This window comes from Abramis brama (genome assembly GCF_963993115.1).
Source record: "Abramis brama genome assembly, chromosome: 18".
In the NCBI taxonomy this organism is placed as follows: Eukaryota; Metazoa; Chordata; class Actinopteri; order Cypriniformes; family Leuciscidae; genus Abramis; species Abramis brama.
In genome coordinates this window covers 2,119,597-2,141,806 of record NC_139980.1, presented here as the reverse complement: position 1 = coordinate 2,141,806, position 22,210 = coordinate 2,119,597, and the positions used below count along the sequence as shown (strand labels likewise).

Genomic DNA, 22,210 nt, shown 5'->3' with positions numbered 1-22,210 from the left:
TTTACGTTTGTCTTAATTCAGAATATTTTTTCAACAAAATAAAAAATTTGAGCATGGAAAGTTTTTTTAAATTTGGTTGATTTTTCCACAAAATGACCCAAAGGTGTTTGTCTGAGAAGCTTTTAAACATCTTTTGTACACATATTTAACTGCAGATGCTAAAATTATATACACTGTGTGGTACAGTACAAATATTTTGAGTGTCCCTTATTCTGTCCCTTATTTTCCTATAAGGAACCACGATTGTCACTTATTTTCCTTTCCATAAGTTGGCAACCCTACACATAGATGTGTACTTCTTTTGTGGGGGTGGTAGGGGTGTTAAAAAAATATTGTGGCTGTATTTTTTTATCAATTCAGTTGTTTAATTTCTATGCACAGCAAAATCCCCAGTGTTAAATCAACATTGCTCAGAGCACATATGGTCCCAGTCTACAGAGTGTTAAAGTAATACTGAAGCAGTGTTAAAGTTAATGAGATAATTAGGTGATTAATTAAGTGATGACTGAGAATTAGTGAATAACACCTGCTGTTAACTAGCAGAATCACTGAAGGAAAGAGAAACACAAGAACTACAATTGACTTCAACCACAGCCTTAGGCAACTCAAGTTTATTTATATAGCACATTTCATACACTATGATAATTCAAAGTGTTTTACACAAAGAGGAATACAAATAATCACAAAATAAAAGTTACAAAACAGTTATTCAAAAGCTTTACATAGAAAGGAATTATAATAATCACACTATAGCAATTCATTGAACTTTGCAAAGAAAATAGACACAAAATAAAAGCAGGGGAAATTAAAACAGTTATTAAAGGAATTAAAAGAGATAAATGATACAGTTATCAAATGAATTCTGCAGCCGCTAAAGCGGTGACACATTGTTTCAGCCCTGGTCGCGCATTTGTTTAACGGCTGTGAAACTTCTATGGTGTTGTCACCCCTTATCACAACGCCGGTGCTTATCAGACTATTAACCAAGTTTTCATCTTTCACGAAAATCTCCACTGCCTTCATGTGGGAAGCCGAGCAAATGTTCTCATATACGATGACAACATGACGGAGTGAGAGAGATGATGTACCCCCCTCACCTTCCAACAACTTACAAAAAAGACTTTTAGCTCACCTTTACCATCTAATTAATATCGTTACTTATCCATCATAACTTCAAAGTAAAAAGAAATAAAGAAAAATAGGAAAAAAACAACAAAACAATTAGATGCCCTATCACCGTGTTCACCCTCACTCACCCATCTCATTCTACAGAATTGGTGTAAACTGCTGTCCCACAACCTAAAAACACATTTAAAAAGCATTTAAGTATTCAAATTTTAGATGTTTACAAAGATCCTTCTATCATCTATTGAATCCCACAATAATATTTAAAATATCAGTAAGCTTAATATATATAAAATCATCATTTATTGGGTACTTTCAATTGGGAGATGGCTGTCCCAAACCCTAACCCCTAAATTTCAACTTGTAAAAATTATATAGAAATGTTTCTAAAAAAAATTTTTTTTCATCGTTGTTTTTAAAAATATCTTTTTGATTTCTTTTAAAAAGTGAAGTTTAAAAAAAAAAAAAAACTTTATTTTATATTTTATTTTTAAACCATGAAACATTATGTAAAAAAAATGTGTCCCGCATTTTCATGTCACTACCAAAACAGTGTGTGTTTTAGTCCATTGGCTGAGACTGATTTTAACCACACCTACATTTTTGATCAGGACATATTCCTGTTGTCCCTCTCTCTCATAGCCTCTCTTTCATTGTAGATAGGTACCATCATTTTGAGGGAAATGTGTTCAAAAGTCTGAAAATCTGTGTGTAACTTTAAGGAATGTCACTACCAAACACCTTTTTTTCTGCAATTAAGCAAACTTTTTTGGGTGGTATTCCATAAAATTTATTTTTTATGTGTGTAAAACTGTTCAGAACTGTGGTAGGTAACCATGTGCTGGCTATCATCTTTGAACTAGGCTCAAAAGTATCTTAAAATTGTCACTACTGAAACAGTTATGACCGAAACATGTCATCATTGTTTTGGTAGTGACAAAGGGAACACAAAATCATTTATTTGGGGGGAAATAAACAAAACTATTTACAGTTATGCAAATCATTAGTATCTTAGTATTTTTAAGTAGTGTTTTAGTATGTGAGTTAAAATTCTGTAATGTGATGTGGTTGCTACCAAAGCATTACTTTCAGTACCAAAAAATTTGCTTCCACGACCAAAACATGGATGTTTTGTCTAAAATAAAGTATATTGAATTATCAACTAAGATGTTATTAAAGTGTTTGGTTCAATGTATATTCAAACTAATGAATCCTTAACTTTGAAATCAGTATGATTAACTTAATGCCTTTTACAAAGAATGATTGGATTCAAAATACAACAAATCGTATAAATTACACTTAAAATATTGTTAAAATTTGTAATAGTTATTGATTTACCTGTGAAAACTTTTTTTTAAAATAGCAACAAATATATTTACAAGGTAGATGTAAACAAAATACCAATAGGTCAATATAAGACTTCTTATTATGAAATTATTTATTATTGTGTTTCGGTAGTGACAAATTTGGGGAGAGGAAAAATATTCCAAAACTTTCTGAAAATACAACATGATAATTAACTGCACAATTACTTGAAATGTGTACCTTGGATATTATACAATTTGCATACACACACACACACACACACATATATATATATATATATATATATACAAACACACACACACACACACACTATCTTACTATATATACCACTATGTGTGATTTCTCTGTTGCTTCTTACAGGTTGATGTTAAATCGGACACAGAGACAATGAGGAATTATTATAAAGACCAAATCCAGCATAGAGGGGTTCAGTGAATTTGGTGTTGAATGTGTGTAAGTGTGTGAGTGTGTGTGTGTCAGAGACGCTGTAGAAGGACAGAGTGCCGGCCGACCAGTCCAGATAGACACCTACTCTATTAGACAGAGGTGAAGGGGGAGGAATGTTTGTGCTCTTATTTTTGTGCCAGGCAGAGTAAATATTATCGCAACAGTAAAGATTCCAGGACTTTTCATTGAGTCCAAACCGACTGTCACTTCCACCTTTTCTGCTGATTCCTTTATACGACACTGCTACATGACTCCAGCCACTCCATTCAGCCTCCCAATAACAGCGTCCAGTCAGACTCTCTTCACACAAGACCTGCTCAAAGCGCTCAAATCTTTCTGGATGATCAGGATAGAGATGCTCCTGTTTTATACATGTTGTTTTTTTGTTCCCTTCAAAGATAGTGAGACGAGCATGTGCTGTGTTTGGATCCAGTGTGAGATCACAGGCATCTAGACACAAGACGAGAGGTTAGAACATCTTTGTCATCATTAAATATGCATAGGTATTAGGGCTGTAACGATACACCAAACCCACGATTCGGTTCGTATCACGATTTCTGACCCATGATTCAATACAAACTAAAAGCTGTCACAAAGAACCGGCAAAAGTAATGATTATAAATATGTCAAATATAGCAAGGAGACATTTTAATTGTTTATTAATAAACAAGTGTTTTCTGTGTCAGTGTTGGCTGCAAAGATGAAGTTGACGATGGTGACTCGTGATCTTCGCAGTAGTGAACGCGCCAGAGAGAAATGCACATTTCATACGGATTACATGCAGAGAGCAGTCTGTTTTCTTTCGTTTTGAATTGTTTTGTTTTAAAGTACACATTTCTCAGGTCTGTGAGGCAAGTAGCTTATACGCTGAGTTTCGGTTCATTTATGAGACAAGCTCCAGTTCACGCGCTGGCGCCTCTGTGTCATGATTATATTGCCTGCTATATTTACTTCTTATTTATTAAATCCAGGAAATTGGTTGATGAAACATTGATTTGAATATTATTTTCCTTGATATGACAAACCCATAAAATCTTCGTTATAATGTTCGTACATTCTTTTTATAGGCTTCCCTATAAGGTATTACCCAATTCATGGTATCATTTGAAAGCTTAGAATCTAAACTTTACAAAGAATCACTTTAGTTTTTATGATACATATCAAATTAAATATTAGCTTAAATATGTATAATAACATGTTTTAACACATGTAGTGAGTGTGCTCAGGGACAACACATGTTGTGTCAAATTTAACACAATAAATGTGTAAGTTGTAGTGAGTGTGCTCAGGGACAACACATGTTGTGTCAAATTTAACACAATAAATGTGTAAGTTGTTTTAACACACAAATTGTGTCATTTTAAAAAATAAAGCGAAAGGGCCAGATGCAAAAATATTAACCGTTTAATCAATAGTCGAGTACAGAATGCATGTGCACACAAAGTACAAGACAATGTTTCAAGCTCAATGACTGGACAGACTCACTGTACTGGACATTATTCAGTTATTCACGCTTCAACCCCTAATTGATAATGCTTCTTTTGACAAAAGTTCATGAAGAGATAACAGAGTTTGCACTTTGAATTTAATTCAAATGTAGCAACTGACAAAATATTGTATATAAATAACTTGTATTTACACTGGCCTGTTTGTTTGAGAACATAGCAAACACTGCATACCATTCACAGTGATGGTGAGTGTCGGCACGCTCTTATAAAATAATGAGTTGAAAACAACACAACCTGTAAAAAGAGATGTTAAAAATGACACATGTTGTGTAGATTTTAACACATGTAGTGTGTGTGCTCAGGGACAACACATGTTGATAATCTGTCTTGATAATCTATAAATCGTGTTCAGGGGGCAGGGTTTATGTAAATTTTAGGGTTGGTGATGTCACTAACCCGGGAGGAATGTGGTGTAGTCCCTACCAGCCGTTTGTTGTAGTCCTTAAAAAGCGATTTCTTTAAAAGCAAATATCTCCCTATGCTTTGAACTTTGAGCATTGTAACTTTGCCGATGTTTATGCTCAAACAGCAACATTACACACTAACTAAAGTTAGAAAACTGAAATCATAATCAACCACCCCTTTAAAATAAGTACACATTTACAGCAATCAGAGAAAACTAATGTTAAAGAGTCAAGGGTCACACATCTCAAGGGTCAAGAGCCCAAATAAAGCTGACACTAATCACGATTCTGGTGACTTTAAATGAAACATTCAATGAATCGTCAAAACCTGTTCATTCTCAACAAGAGCTCCTGTAGCATCTGACAGAAATAAAGTCAGTCTGGTTAGTAATAACAAGTGAAAGCAGCATTTGAAAAAGACTTTATTTATTTTAGAGCATTTTATGGGATACCATATAAAATATACCTATAATTTTTTTTCATAAACAGAAACTCTCCTCCACCCAGTGCTATTTTATCCAGAGTTACATTTTAACACACATTGTGTGTTAAAAATATACACAACATGTGTCAAAATACCATCAACACATGCTGTGTGTTGTTTTTTAACACATCTCTTTTTAGAGTGTACAGGGCACGAGCCTTACTTGTGCTACTGGTAAGACAAGTATTTGTCATACAGATCTAACCGGATCTAAGCTCACGTCACACATCAGGCGGACCTTTCACAAGAGGGGATTCTAGGCCTTTCTCAATCTGTGTTCTTGTCTGTACTTGTGTTCTTGTGTTCTTGTGAAACGTCATCTTTTGTGGCCAAAGTACTGTCCCAATACACAAGTTTGCATTTTGGCAAGAACAGTTAAAAATCCCAGAAGTGTTCTTGACAAGCCCATTTTACCGAGGATGCATCGGTTGGTAACTTGTGTGAACTTTACGTCAGAAATATCCCAGCATTCATTTCGGCATTCGAGGAAGGAGAGGCAGGTCAATACAGTAAGTTGTTTTTTTACAATTTCGTACGCTATTTCATCACTAAATTCACTTCTGAGAACATTTGATGCGAGAAATCAACTGTGTAGATTTCAAATATTGGCATTTTCACGAAAATTTATGACGAATCGAAAAATGTGCTCAAACGTTTTCCGAAGTGAGAATCTCCATAAGCGTTGCTTTATTGTTATGAATATACATTACATTGTAGTGTACAGTTGTAGAGTAATCCCTTGAGCTGAGGGTAGGCTTGGGCGATAAAGCCTGGCTGTTATCGTCAATAATTCTCGTTATGTTTTGGTACTGCAGACGGCGTCTGTGCGGGGGTATTATTGCGCAATACCAGCAAGAACACATCGTCTCAAACTGTCAGCAGCATTCTGTGTGCTCGTCACCTTGTGAGTTCATTCTTCCAAGAACAACTAGCAAGAGCGTTCTCCCCAAGAACACAAGTCCGTTCTTTGCATTCTTGGTTTTGAGAAACACCCTCTGACTGCATAAGGTCAAGAGGCAGACGCACTCTTACTCACTTCCGGGTGAGAGCGCGAGAGCTCTGTTTACTGAAGTCTCCGCGAGTTTGCGTGTGTTATTATAGTTTATGAACTGTTTTGATTTCTATAATTGCATCTAGAAAGATAAAAGCATCAATGGCAGTGATAAAACCGATCTTTGGAAGTGGAACTGAAGCTAAATGGACGATTTTGAGAAGAGTGCGCGCAGTTTGGTGAAGATGCTCACTTTGGAGAGCTTTGTGCATTTGGTATGTATAACGTTACTGTATGCATTTACAATGTTTATAAACATATTTTGATAGAGTTATTATTAGTTGTGAAAGCACAGCAACCAATCTGATAAACTATTATTTGAAAATAAATGTCAAACGTTTTGTATATGGCAAGGGTGATTGCAGAAAGTTGCATAAGTTGAATAAAATGGTCATTTCAGTAAATCTACATTTTGATATTGTGAAATGGATATTATTACAGTGCAGAAACTATGTATAAACAGTGATTTCTTTGTTTCAGGTTCTGTTGAAGATTGAAGATTTGCACTGTGGGCACTGTTGGCACAGCTGGCATCAGATCTCCAGGAGGCTGGCCGATGATGTTGAGGTGATGCACAACACAGGTGACAAAACTGATGCACATATAATGAATGATATAAATCTGGACGATGAGGATCCTGTTCTGGATTGTAATAGACCACAGATTTTAGGCATATCATTTGTAAAATGATAAGTCTTGTATCTTCTGAAAGAATAAAATGATCAAAAAGCGCCAATTTTTTGTTTTGTTTATTATAGCACAGACAACATATACTATAATATTTATCACATTCAGCAGTGTTTTATATAATTTAAAAGGGTTTTCTATAAAATTACACTGGAATATTGCATATATATCACTGGATATGGGTATGGGCAGAGTTTAGATTTGGGTAGGTGGAAATTACATAAAAAAGGTAATATTCCTCCCTTCAGATTAATATGAACATCTTTTTCATTTTTAATTATACAGAAAAAAAATTCCTCTAGATGTTTGCTGGCATCTAGAGGAAACAGTAATAATTGTCTGCATGGTGCTAGAGCCCACAGGGCCTGAGTTATACACTTTCAAAAATGAATTTAAAATAAAAAAAATAAAAAAGCACCTCTTTTTGACAGCTCAGACAACAAATACTTAAATTTTTTATCAATTTTAGCACTGTTTTAAGAAACTGCAAAGGGTTTCCTGTAAAATGACACCAAAATTGTCTATTTTGAAAAACATACGTGGAAATGAGAGGCTTTTCCATTTGGGTAGGCAAATCCAGGCAGAAATCCCCAAAAATGGTCCAGAAGCTTAACAGGTTAATATTTGGTGTTTTAAATGTCTGTTTGAGGCCTCTGTGAAAGTTTTAAAGCAGTCTTTTAGTGACGCTTTCAGAGCGGTCACGCTCGTAATGGAGAACTGTCACATCCGTAACATTGTTTTTTCCTCATAAATGCGAACACGAAAAATAAAATAAAATTAATATTTCATCCGGTGGGTAGTATTACTTTTGGTTTGCGCAGTGTAATTCATAGAATTACTAAAAAATATTTTGGCACCTAAAAGTTAAAGATTTTTTTAGCACGTCCGTAACGCATGTGTATTTACCTCATATTAATTATAAAACGCATGTGTAGACTGATATTTTTCTAATGTCTGGACTCCTTTATTAAGGGAGTATGGATATATAAACCTATGTTTCAATACATTGGTATTAAATGCATTTTCTGAGAATTTATATTTCAAGTTTTGACTGCAAATGTCACGTCCATAACACTGAAATTGCCCAATAGTAATTTAAAGATGTAGTAGCATTGGATCTGGATGGGAAGGATAACTCTGGGAGTTAGTTCTCACACCGCGACAGATCCGTGGATCTGAGTGTCGCGATTTTGGTTTCATATTGCATATCGTTACAGCCCTAATAGGTATGTTTAAATGTGTGAAAGGACTTACATTTTTGCAGTCCTGTAACAATCCTGAAATGTCCTCCATGGTCCAAACTGAACAGAGACAGAAATGTACACACAAACAAATAATGTTCAATGAACTCATAACGCATGTCTTATGAAACAGTTTCACTGTTGTGTAAAACAGAAACAGCAGTACCAAGTTTTGAGGAAAGATGATTGAATTCTGTATTTGAACAACAAAGGTGTTACAGCATACAGCAAATTCTGAAATCATTTCACCCTCCTGGAACTAGAGTAAAATAATACTGCATATCAAAGGAAAACATAAACTGCACAATGCGTGAGGACTCGCGCTCTTCAGAAACAATCATAGAATATGACAGAGCATGTTTTTTAATGCGAGACACATGGTGAAATAAATAATTTAATAAAAATACAAAGTGAGTTTTTATTTTCTCTGCCATTTCTTATGTAATCAGCCTAGTTTCTTTACATTAGCAATGCATTTACATAAGCAAATTCACTTACTGGATAATTGGACTTTATATGCTGTGTATGGACATAGATGTATGAGTTAACTTCCCCACATACTTGAGTATCTGCAGTGAGCAGTTTGGATCCTTCAATTGTTCAGAGAGCAGCTTGGCTCCTGAATCTCCTGGGTGATTGTAGCTCAGATCCAGCTCTCTCAGGTGTGAGGGATTTGAACTCAGAGCTGAAGACACAAAACCACAGCCTTCCCTTGTCACCATACAGCCAGATAACCTACAGAGAGAATAGGTTTGAAATGTCTTGACAGCCACTGTCCATTTACTTTTTTTTAAATATATTTAAAGGTGTTATATACAACTTTGTATATATATATATATATATATATATATATATACATAATATATATATATACATAATAAATGCTTAAAACATGGTGGTATGTTTTTCTTTATAAACTACTTTCTCAATAAACCATTTTACAGTAACAAGTGTTTTTCTTTATAAACCATTTTGTTAATAAAAAAGTTACAATGACTCTTGTGGAGTTTTTCTTCATAAACCACTTTCTTAATAAACAAGTTTCAAGTGTGGTTCATTATAATACAGAAGTGTTCTACAGACAAAAAGGCATACTTGTAACAGGAAAATTGCATATTTTCCACAACAATACACCCATTTTTGTCATCCTTTAGCTAGCGTTACATTATACTGTATGATCTTCTCTTCTTCGCTCTTCTTCATGCAAATGCTTTTAAACCATTTATGCATGACAAGACAAAAGAGAACACACTGCCTGTGAATGTCCTGTTTATGTGACACACACAAGACACACAGAAAGACATGTACCAGTATCATGCGTGCGCACAGACAGCACACCAGAATCGAGTTCTCTTTCACGTTTGAATGAACAATAACGTTTTGCCGAGTATCCTTATAAGAGCAGTCTTAAATGGGTTAAATAAAGTCTTAAATGAAAGTAAAGAGTTGTGAGAGAATGAGATGCTTGTGAGATCCGAGTCATGTGCAGCAGCTGCTGGTCTTAAAGTGACAGCAGCCACTAATTCTGTCTTGTCAGTAAAGTTAATAAAAAAAACAAAGATAACAGAAAAAATTACCCACTGCTCTTGACTAAAGAACTTTTGTAGCTTTAATAAGGATTAGTCTATATTTATTTATATTTATAGTCTATATATTTATAATTTATGCAGTGCAGACTGTTCATTCATAACTTCATTCAATTTCTGTATATTTCCTACTTGTTAGACAGGGCAATGGTAAATATTAGGGATGCACCGATGCATCGGCTGAACATCGGTAACGGGCGATATTTGCCTCGTTAACTGCCATCGGCCATCGGGAAATAAAAATGACATTCGCCGATGTCACATGGGCGTCAGTTTGGTTTGAAATGTGCTGGGGACAGAGACGCATTCGGAAGTGCATTTTCAGAAGTGCTGGGTACAATGACGCATTCATTTTTTTTCTCTCTTTTGCGCAGGTTATGTTTTGAAAGACGATGTCCTAGCTCAGGCACGGCCCCACTTTTCAACAGGCCCACCCAAAACTTTCAAAAATAAAAAAAACAAAAAACAAAAAAAACTTTTACTATATTCTAATTTTGTCAATAATTATAAAAAAAATCGCCAATAAGCTCATAATTTGTGCTAAAATAGTGTAGTTTTAAAATACATTTTAAAAAGCTGGTTATATTTTGATGTTTCTGCGCAAGTTCAGCAGACAGTGAGGTTTGGGTTTTGTTCCGATCAGAGCTCGTGAGTGGAGAGCGTATTTCTGAATATTCCGCTCCGCTCATTCATTCCGCTCAGGGTCGCTCGCTCAACCCAGATGTCCTGTTGCCTGGTTCGAAAATATGTGGAATAAGGGCTGCTTCCGACTAAAAGTTTTTTTCTAGTCGACTAGTAGGCTAGTTGTTCATTTAAGTCATTCGTGGACAAATCGCCCCTTTATATTAATTTAATTACTTATATAGCCTACAGGATAATGAGCGTTTATGTAATATAGCCGCACTCAAGCGCACGACCGCACGCATAAAGCTTGCCACAAAGAACCGGTAAAAGTAATGATTATGAATGCGTCTAAATGTGTCTAAATACGCTGTGAATGTGAATGTGCATTATACGCTGAGTTTCGGTTAATTTATGAGACGAACTCCAGTTCACTCGCCGGCGCCTCCATGTCGTGATTCTGCTATATTTAATTCTTATTTATTTATTTACTTCTTTATTTTCATGATACATTGATTAAAATTAAGATATAATTAATTCAAAACGAAATTCAATTTAAAGAAAGGCAGCTGTTCTGTTTGAGGTCTCTGTGAAAGTTTTAAACGTCTTTTAGTGCCGCTTTCAGAGCGCTCACATCCGTAACAGAGAACTGACACATTGTTTTTTCCCTCATAAATGCGAACACGAAAAATAAAATGAATATTATAATGTTTTTTTGTTGGGTCAGACAATGATTACCAAATTTCTCTCTCATATTGCTCTTCATAACCACTGAAAAAGAACTTGTCATAAATAAGGTTATAACTAATGTCAACCAGAAAGTGACATTAAAGGTTGTTTTTGTTTCATAAATTGGTCTGATTGAATTTGTGCTCATTCTAGGATAGTGTGATCAAGAGCCGAAAGACTTGTATGTTTCCGTGGCACAAAAGAAGGAATAAATAACAAAAAGAAAAAACATCGGCATCGGCCATCGGCCAAGTTGTTATGTTAAACATCGGTATCGGTATCGGCCCAGAATTTCCCAATCGGTGCATCCCTAGTAAATATGAGAAGTAAATCATCAGAGAACCGTGAACTTCATTTTATTTTTTATTTATTATTCATTTTATTATTGACCTAACTTATCAACTTAAAATATAAGTAAATATATTACGACAAAGAGGTTCAGCTGAAAAAAAGTTGGGGAATCCCTGCATTGGATGTAAATATGAAATTACATGAATTTGTACAATTTAATGTGTTTGAAAGACAAAAGTCTGCATTGCAATATATAATCTTGTGGCTTGGATCTCCTGTTTGCCAAGGCAGTGCGTAGATTACGGGTCTACTCTGCAATAAAGATTCTGTGGCTCGGATCTCGCATTTGCCGAAGCAGCGCGTAGATTACTGGTCTACTCTGCAATAAAGAATCGATGTGTAAGTGTGATACTGTTTGAGTGTGAGGCATGCAGTCAGCTCCTGAGGGTGCTGGCTGTGTTCATTGAGAAATATCTCGATGTGCACAGCCGTCACACTCAGTCTCTAGAACTGGCAGTTTGGCATTGAGATGTCGTCCTTGGCCACATTCAAGCCTGGGGTTGAGACTCAACACAAGGAAGAGCTTGTTGACACCCTCCCAACGGACTACGTTCCTGGGGGTGGGGTGGGACTCCACTACAATGCGGGCACAAATGTCTCCTGCATGTATCTAGTCCATCCTGGCCATGGTGGCCAGAATAAAGCTAGGCTGCGCCATCACTGTAAAACAGTTTCAGAGAATGTTGGGGCTCATGGTAGTTGCGTCCAACATGATACCTTTGGCCTGCTGCACATGAGGGCCCTACAGTGGTGGCTGAAAACCAAGGGGAAATCTGTTCCGTATGATCAGGGTTACATGCAGATGCCTTCATTCCCTGTCCATATGGTAGAAACCTTGGTTCCTGTCCCAAGGACCAGTGTGGGGAGCACCATGTTGCCGGAAAACCGTTTCGACGGACACATCCCTCACTGGCTGGGGTGTGGTCATGGACGGTCGCTTTTCGGGAGGTCTGTGGCAGGATTGGCACCATTCTTGGCATATAAATTGCCTGGAAATGCTGGCAGTCTTCAGGGCTCTGAGGAGCTTCCTCCCAGACCTCAGGGGTCACCACGTTTTGATACGGTCAAACAATGTGTCGGTGGTCTCCTACTTGATTCATCAGGGGGGTTTGAGATTGCACCCTCTATCCAGATTGGTGCATCAGATCCTCATGTGGTCCCAGAGGAAATTGATATCTCTCAGAGCACATCTCAGGAGACCAGAATCAGAGAGCAGGCATCCTGTTGAGGCAGGGGCTGAGGCACAGGGAATGGAGACTTCACAACGAGATGGGAGATATGCGAGAGGTTTGCCCCAGTGGAAGTGGATTTGTTCGTATCTCAAGGGACGTCCCACTGTCCACTGTCCACTGTGGTTTTTCTCTCACCCATCCAGCCACATTGGGGTTGGATGTCATGGTACATACGTGGCCGAGACTACGCCTGTACACTTTTCCCCCGATCGCTGTGCTCCCAGGAGTTCTGGAGAGGGTCCGTCGAGACGGGATCAGAATGTGTTTCCACTTGGTGTAGAGTGTGAGGTGGAACTGCCCGGTTGGCTTCAGTGCTGGAGTTCCTCCAAGATCGCTTCTCGGCTGGTCTTACCCCGTCCACACTCAAGGTGTACGTGGCTGCCATTGTGGCTTTCCATGCTCCTCTGGGTGATGGGGCTTAGAGGATGAGACCTGCAGCTCGGACCAGAGCTCCCACATGGGACCTGTCAGTGGTTCTCGAAGGGCTGGTCGAGGCCCCCTTCGAACCTCTAGAGTCGGCTGAGGCCAAGAACCTTTCCTCCAAAGTAGCTTTTTTATTAGCCATTACTTCTCTGGGAAGAGTAGGAGATCTTCAGGTGCTCTCTACTGTATATCGCATGGGTGTCTGGAGTTTGCTCTAGGCGATATTAAGGCTATCTTGCATCCCAGGCGGGCTACCTAAAGTGCCATCTAATGTGCCTGCCAGGCCTATGGTCCTGCAGGCTTTTCATCCTACACCTCACATGACTGCGGATGAAGAAAGACTTCATTTGCTCTGCCCTGTCAGAAATCTCAAGATTTATGTCTAGAGGTTTTCTTCATGGCAGAAGTCAGACCAGTTGCTGGTGTGTTTCGGGTCGACCAAGAGGGGGCTTCCTGTATCCGAACAGACCATCAGCAACTGGATTGTTCAGGCTATATCTATGGCCTATCAGGTGCGCATTTCAGGGGCCACAATCCAAGAAGAGTGCGATGCAGCAGGCAGTGGTGTGAAGTAACGAATTACAAATACTCACGTTACTGTAATTAAGTAGTTTTTTTTCAGAAATTGTACTTTTTTGAGTAGTTTAAATTTTTTGTAATTTTAGAGTATTTTTTAAGTGATGTATCGGTACTTTTACTCCGCTATTTTCCTTCTGTTTGTGGTCGTTACTCACTACATGCTTGTTTTAAAATTTTATTTTTATCCATCAACGTGATTGGATCAAGTAATCGGTCTTGTGACTGTCGTCAAATCAAATTAAGCATTGAAAACTTTAACCGCTAGCGCATTCTTCAAGCATCAATTCAGTCGAGATATCAGCGTCTTCCTCTAATATGCTAAGGTACATTTCTTACATTGTTAACTCCCTCAAGTGTCGAGTTCATAATGCGGTGAATTCCCGCTCCCTCCCATTTAGTTCATAGAGAGACGCGCGTCGTGATCTGTGCACCGCTGTCTCTCCCTCGCGCTCGTCATGCAGGAGGTGCGTTGGGGACACTCTAAAACTGTGGAAAAACACCTTCTGTACTGAAATTGGAGGACCAGATTCAGTATACAGTGCACCTTATGAACCATGGCTTTAACTTGAATTGTATTTCTGTCAGTGCGTGACTACAGCTCGTTAATAAACAATGTTTTTTGATTGATCCATTTCATACAATCCACCTTCATTTAGCAAGTGCACTTGCGCAAAAACATTTTTCAAGTTCAACATTTGGATCGGGAGACAGGTGCGGCGTAAGTGGGTCAAGTGCAAATGACAAACACCTGTGTCTTGTTTCAGTGATTGGCGTGGAGAGATCGCATATAAGGGACGGGGAAACCTCATTCATGGAGAGAGACACGCGGAGATCTGTGGGCTGAGAGCGCGAGTGCAGGAAGCACAAGGACACGATCGCTGTTACATTGGACTTTGCTGCTACAGCGCTGTGTGCACGACTTTTTGTTGTTGTTGTTTTTTCATTTATAAATAAATACGCCCACAGCTCCGCAAGTCAACCCTGTCCTCTTCCTTCCGTGAATTTGAATTTTGTTACAGTCATCAATAGAAAACTAACTGTGGTCTGATTACGAGTATTTTAACATGTAATATAATCTAATTAAAAGTACTTAATTTCTGGAATCTGATTACGTAATACAGATAACAAATAATCAGTTACTACCCAGCAGTGTATGTAAATAAATACATATAGTGGTTGAAAGTCATACATAGCACCTTTAAAAAGCAGCTTGGACAAAATTCTTTTGAGTTGCACAGAAGAAAATTAAGTCATTCAGGTCTTGAAAAACATGAGGGTGAGTAAATTACACATTGCTTAATTTCTTTAATGAAATTCATGTCAAAGTATTACCAATCACTTCAACAAAGCTACTCATTTAAAGTCATGATTATTAAAACTAGTCCAAAGTTGAAGTTACACATTGAAGTTACACATTTGATTAGTTCATGCATTCCCTGAAAATCTTGACTTTGGCTTTGCTAGCACCATGCTCTGCTGTATGAGCTACAGGAAGGATCAGCATTAGGGGTTGGAATAATTTGGTACCTCACAATTTGTTTAAAATATTCTTGAGGTCACGATTCGATAAAAAAATCGATTCCCGATTTTTTATAAAATTTCGATTTGATATGTGCATAGATTTTATTTCAGTTTCCTGTTTTGTGTTACTTTTCTTATTTTAATATTAAAAATAGGAACAAAGAAGCAAATTACAAACAATAGGACAAATACAATAGAAAAAAGAAAACGTTTTTCAGGTACAGTAGCATAATAAAACAGTTGCAAATAAAACACTGTATAGTCTTCACTGTATTAATTAAATAATAATTGATTTGTATTAAAGATAAAAAGTTATTAAGTCAAAAGCAGTGAGTGTTTTTTATTAACATTATTTAAATGGATGGCAACAGTTTATGAGGCTGCTGTCCTTTAAGAATGAATCAAATTTGTTTTCGTTCACGTAGGACATAACATACTCTGTTAAGATTTAATACTCCACAGTACACCTGATGTGCATTTTGACATAATTGTGTGTGTAGCTGTGAAAGAGAACTGAATTTGAGATTGCATGCAAGCGGCAGGATCTGTGCACGTACTTTGGCTTTGTGTCTGTCAGCGCGAGCACCGCATTGAGTCCTTGTTTGCGGCTTATTGTGATTAACGTCAATAGCTTTAAGTAGCCTTAAGTAGTACCGCAAAGTTAAAGACGTTTAACACTTTAGAAAATTGATTTTTAAAATTTGTGAATTGATGCAAATCGGTAGAAGATAGAATTGCGATTGATATGAATAGGTTTTTCCTGCACCCCTAATCAGCATCCAGAGTATCAGGACTCTACTGGAAAATAGACATGGAAAATGTTACTGTTACACACCTCAGTATCTTCAGCTGGCATTTTGGACTCTTCAATCCATCAGAGAGCAGCTTCACTCCTAAATCCTGCAGATCATTGTTACTCAGATCCAGCTCTCTCAGGACACAGTTTGAGGATTGTAGAGCTGAAGCCACAATTTCACAGGACTGACCAGTGAGATTACAGCTGGAAAATCTGAAGGAGAGCCAAATACAAGTTTCATTGAGTGTAATATACAGCTATGTCTATTCAATATTTAAATTTATATTTTACATTTATTCATTTAGCAGATGCTTTTATCCAAAGCGACTTGCAAATGAGAACAATAGAAGCAGTTAAACTAACAACAGGACAACAAAATTTAGTGACTTGAATTTGATGCGAGCGGCAACTGGCTACCAGTGCAATTTTGTGAGGAGAGGAGTGATGTGGGCTCTCTTCGGCTCTTTAAAGACCACTCTAACTGCAGCATTTTGGATCAGTTGCAGAGGTTTGACAGTGCAAGCTGGAAGACCTGCCAGGAGAGCATTACAATAGTCCAGTCTGGATAGAACAAGTGCTTGGACAATGAGTTGTGTAGCATGCTCTGATAGGGCCTTATCCTCCTAATGTTGTATAAAGAAAATCTGCAGGACCGGGAAGTTCTAGCAATGTGGTCTGTAAAGTTCAATTGATCATCAATCACAACTCCAAGGTTCCTAGCTGACCTTGATGGAGTCATGGATGACGAACCTAGCTGAATGGAGAAGTTGTGGTGTAGTGTTGGGTTGGCCGGGACCACAAGCAACTCTGTCTTCACAAGGTTTAGTTGAAGGTGGTGGTCCTTCATCCAGACAGAAATGTCTGTCAGGCAGGCTGAGATGTGAGCAGCAACCGTTGGATCATCAGGCTGGAATGAGAGGTAGAGTTGTGTGTCATCAGCGTAGCAGTGATAGGAAAAGCAATGTTTATGAATCACAGATCCTAGTGATGTCATGTCATCTCACCCCTCCACGACACCCCGAAGGACCTACCTGAGAGGTGTATATATTAAGCATAACGTCAATTCTGGCATGTCACATTAGTCAAGCTCGTATCAGCTGACTCTCAGCTGATCCACGTCTACCAATAGGAATAGGACGCCTATCACTGTATACATATATAAGTTCCTTCAGTATTATCAGCAGCTATCGCGTTTCTCAGGAGCTAATTAAATGGCGAAATTCAGCAGGCAAATCACATCATCTCACAAGGAATCGTGCAATTGGGAATTTAGCGAGAGGAATTCATTCCCCACAAGGATTTGGGCCTCATTGACCCCATAGGGCCTCATTGGCCGACTAGAGTCTGGCCCTCAGAAATAATATCTCTCCTCAACAGCTTGCCGTGGCCGATACTGAAAAGGAGAGACCTTCTGTCTCAGGCACAGAGGACGATATTCCATCCCTGGCCTGAACTATGGAATCTTCATCTCTGGCCCCTGACGGGGACCGGCAGAGAGATGCTGGACTTCCAGCGGATGTGATTGACACCATTCTGAGTTCTAGGACCCCTTCCACCAGAAGAATGTACGCCCTTAATTGGCACGTCTTTGAAAGGTGGTGTGCTACACATCATGCAGACCCAGTCCACTGCCAGACTGTTTCAGTGCTTGAGTTTCTGCAGGAATTGGTACCCCTTTAAAGAGACTTTGACAGCGTGAAAGCTACTGCCGGGTATCTCTCTGTGGGTCCTAAAGACAGTAAAAAGGAATACGCTACCCTCCCCGTTTTAACGGTGTGGTACCGTGAAACTGGAGTAGGTGCATCTGCTGTCACAAAAAAAAAGAAATAGGGGACTGCGTCCGTTTTTAGATCTTTGAGGCTTGAACCGTTCGCTCAAGTTCAAGATACTAACTATCAAATTCAACATTTCGATTGGTTCTTCACAATCGAACTTTAAGACGCATTTTCACACAGAAATATTCCCACAACACAGGAAGTTCCAGTGGTTTGCTTTTGGGGGCGAAGCTTACCATAAGAATGGATTTTAGAAAGGGTACGAAGCACTATGCGTGTGCCCTTACCCTTATTTACCTCTGGGGATTTAGCCCTTTTACGAAGCCACAGCTGAAATGGTCTAATGTGCAGAAGGCCCAAAAGTTTCACCGTTGACACAGCTGCCATAAGACCTAGAACACTTTGAAAGTGATGGAAAGTAAATTCCTGACCTAGCCTAATATCGCTCAGGGTGTTTAAGATGGACTCGATACGTGCAGGGGACAGCTGTGCCCATACAACCCATACATACAACACCTAAATACATAGTTCTCTGGGCCAGAGAGAGAACGCTTTTCACTCATATACAAGATGAGTGAGGACGACATTCGATGTCGAAGCGCAAGCTTGTGAGCTTGTCAGAATCAGCCAGTCATCTATGTAAATTAAAATGTGGATGCCCTGGAGTCACAACGAAGCCAGAGCTGCATCCATGCATTTTGTGTATGTACAGGGTGATAAGGGTGAATGGAAGAACCCGATTTTGGTAGGCTTCGCCCCTGAAAGTAAACCTTAGGAACTTCCTGTATTGTGGCAGAATTTCCATTCGAATTCGAATCCTTGAGGTCGATAATGACAAACCAGTCTTTGTGCTGAATTTGAGACACGATCATTTTGATTGTCAAAATTTTGAATTTTAATCTATTTAGAGAATGATTCAGACTGTAAAGGTCTAGAATTGGATGCAATGGACATTTTTGATGTGCCCAGAACCAACACTGAATATTTGGAGAACGTTCTTATAACAAAACTCTGTTAGCTGGGGACCTCTTTCTGGACATCAATCTTCAAGTCAATTTCTGATGTTTTTATTTTAGATGTCGAACCGTGCCCCTTAGTTGCCCTATTTGGTCTTAATCCTGCAAAGGTGTCCTTACCTATACAGTCAAATGCTCTAGTCTTTTGCTTAATAATCGCTAAAAAGCTTATTCTAATGAACTGGAAAAATTCTTCCCCAGTCAGTTTATTTCATTGGATGCATGACCTGTTGTAGTTTATTCAAATTGAAAAAAAAAATTATTTACAATGCTTGGCAGAACAGAACAATTTAGTTGTTCTGAGTACAAACAAAGTAGCCCTATATGTAAAAATGCTGGTTATCTCTGGTCAACCTAATGAACAATTATAATATTAAATGTCTCAATACCTTTAAAAGAGACTTGCATTTGATTGAAGTTATGTAAAAACATTAAGCCTCTTCAATAAGTACAAGAATAAAACACTCACAGGGCTTTTCTGAAGTTGATCACAGCTGGTATCAGTCTTCTTCTACCCTCTTCTGATGTGTTGTATTTCTTGAAGTTCAGCTCATCCAGCACCTCCTCTGACATCTGAAGCATGTAGGTGATTGTTGAGCAGTGAGCAGCAGAGAGTCTCTCTGAGTGTTTGTCTGATTTCACAAACTCCTGAATCTCTCTGGACAGAGTCTGATCTTTCACTTCCAGCAGACAGAGGAACAGATTGATGGATCTTTCAGTGGAGAGTCCATGTCCATCTTTGATCTTCTCTTTAATGTACTGTGTGATTCTCCTGATGCTCTCTGAGCTGTTCTCTGTGTGTGTCAGTAGATCCTGTAAAAGTCTCTGATTGGACTCCAGTGAGATGCCCAGAAGGAACCGCAGGAACAAATCCAGCTGTCCATTTTTGCTTTGTAGAGCTTCATTTACTGCTGCTTTTACCATATTATGCATTGCAAGAAAATGTATTGCTTCCATTGTAGTGCAAAGATGGTAGTGAAAAGCATAGAATGCAGCGAGAAACTCCTGAACACTCAGATGAATGAAGCTGTAGACTTTCCTCTGATGAAACACAGTTTCCTCCTTAAAGATCATAGTGCAAAACCCAGAATACACTGAGGCGTCAGTGATGTCTATGCCACTTTCTTTCAGGTCCTCCTCATAGAACATTACATTGCCCTTCATCAGCTGTCTGAAAGCCACTTCAGCAAGTTTCACAATCACTTCTCTGTTGGATTGCAGGAGTTGCTCTGGATCTCTCTCTTTATACTTCTGATTCCTCATGTTGATCTGAATCAGCAGGAAGTGGATGTACATTTCAGTCAGAGTTTGAGGGATTTCTGCACTCACATCTTCTTTCAGGAGCTTTTGAAGCACAGTGGATGAGATACAGCAGAATATGGGTATGTGGCACATGATGTTGAGACTTCTTGCTCTTCTGATGTGTGAGATGATTCTGCTGGCTTGATGCTCATCACTGATTCTCTTCCTGAAATATTCCTCCTTCTGAGGCTCATTGAATCCCTGAATCTCTGTAAGACGGTTGATGTATTTGGAGGGGATCTGACTGGCTGCTGCTGGTCTGGAGGTGATCCAGATGAGAGCAGAGGGAAGCAGCTCTCCTTTCATGAGCTTTGACATCAACACACCCACTGATGAAGTCTCAGCCACATCAGAAACTCTCTGAGCATCTGAAAACATCAGTGTCATTCTGCTTTCATCCAGACCGTCAAAGATGAACACAACTTTACACTCCTCATAAATCCTTGAGTCCAGATCTTGAAGTTCAGGATGAAAGTCCAGCAGAAGTCTGTGAAGACTGTACTGACCATCTCTGATCAAGTTCAGCTCTCGAAATGGAAGCACAAAAATGAAATCTACATCCTGATTGGCTTTTCCCTCTGCCCAGTCCAGAATGAACTTCAACACAGAGATGGTTTTTCCGATTCCAGCGATGCCTTTAGTAAGAACAGTTTTGATTTGGTCTTTCTCCTTACATACTAGTTTAGGTGAGGCTTTAAAGATGTCATTGCAGGAGATTGGAGTGTCTTGTGAGTGTTGTGTTCTGGCTGTTTTCTCCATCTGTAAAACCTCATGTTCTTCATTCATTATTTCACTCTCACCCTCTATTACATAGAGCTGTGTGTAGATCCTGTTCAGGATGGTTTGATTCTCTTGGAGTTTCATTCCCTCAAATAATCTCTCATACTTGTTCTTCATGCTGGTTTTGTGTCTGTCTTTGACCCTATGTAGTTCTTCATCCACTGGTTTCTGCAGGTTTCTATTTTCTTCCTGCAAGGCTGTTTGTGTGTAACAGTGACCAAAACCAACAGAACTGGATCTTCCCATGAATTTGTGTGTTTGTAGAACAGGGCGTGTTATAGGTCTCTTTCTGCACTGAGGACAGTCAAAGTTTTCTGATGGTCTGCACTGATCCCAGTTGAACCTGATGCACTGTCTGCAGAAACTGTGTCCACAGTTGATAGAGACCGGATCTCGTAGTCCCTGCTCACAGACTCCACATCTGGACTGACTGTGGTTTAGATAATCCTTCCCACAACTGCAGAGACAAAGCACAGACATCACCTAACATTTAGACAACATAATCTGTTCCTCTTCACAGATATAAAAAGTCTACACACCCCTGTTAAAACAGCTAGGTTTTTTGACGTAAAAAATAAAACAAATCAGGTCAGAAATTTTACACCTTTCATGAGTTCACATGTTCTTATAATATTTGAATTGTATAGGAAATAAATATATTTGGCTTGAGGTCCTTGGTAGGGTTGCTCCGATTGATCGGCTACCGATCGCTATCAGCCGGTAATCGCTTCTAATGATTGGATCGGTAATCTCTCAATTTGACGTTCTCAAAAACCGATCTCATGATGATGACACATAATGATGCGCGCCTGCAGTGAGAGATACGTCATGACATGCAGCGGCACTGGCGTGGGTATAATAATTATATAGCTGAAGGTGAGGTACAATTCAGATTTCTTAACTTACAAAGTAAATTGAAAACTTTCTGTGAGACGTAATTTCACAAACAGCATGACTGAATCACCGCCTGCTCTTTCTTTCCCTCTCAAAATGCACAAATGGCTTTGCATCACCACATCGTGTCTGCACTATAACAGTTGACGGGGGAAGGCGGGAGGCCAATCTTGGATCTGCATGTCTTGAATAGGGCCCTTTCACAGACTCCCGTTCAAGATGCTCATGCAGAAATGCATTCTCACATGCATTGGCTCCCAGGATTGGCTAGCAGCGATCGACCTGAAGGACGTGTACTTCCATGTCTCGATTCTTCCTCGACACAGACTGTT

General features: G+C 38.8%; 1 protein-coding gene across 3 annotated transcripts in view; it reads right to left on the bottom strand.

Moving 5' to 3' along the window:
• Positions 1-583: 583 nt before the first annotated feature.
• LOC311067998 (protein NLRC3-like) overlaps positions 584-22,210 on the bottom strand; it is a 29,316-nt gene continuing 7,689 nt past the window's right edge. For 2 of the 3 annotated variants that reach the window (XM_084090140.1, XM_084090141.1), the window contains exons 3-7: positions 19,372-21,441; positions 16,151-16,324; positions 8,835-9,008; positions 8,287-8,333; positions 584-3,348 (exon numbers count right to left, since the gene is read on the bottom strand). In XM_084090140.1, coding sequence (XP_083946266.1) covers positions 2,819-3,348; positions 8,287-8,333; positions 8,835-9,008; positions 16,151-16,324; positions 19,372-21,441 — 2,995 coding nt within the window. In that variant the 3' untranslated portion in view covers positions 584-2,818. Of the gene's footprint in view, positions 3,349-8,286; positions 8,334-8,771; positions 9,009-16,150; positions 16,325-19,371; positions 21,442-22,210 lie in introns of all 3 variants that reach the window. The other variant, XR_014603325.1, reaches the window with a different exon arrangement.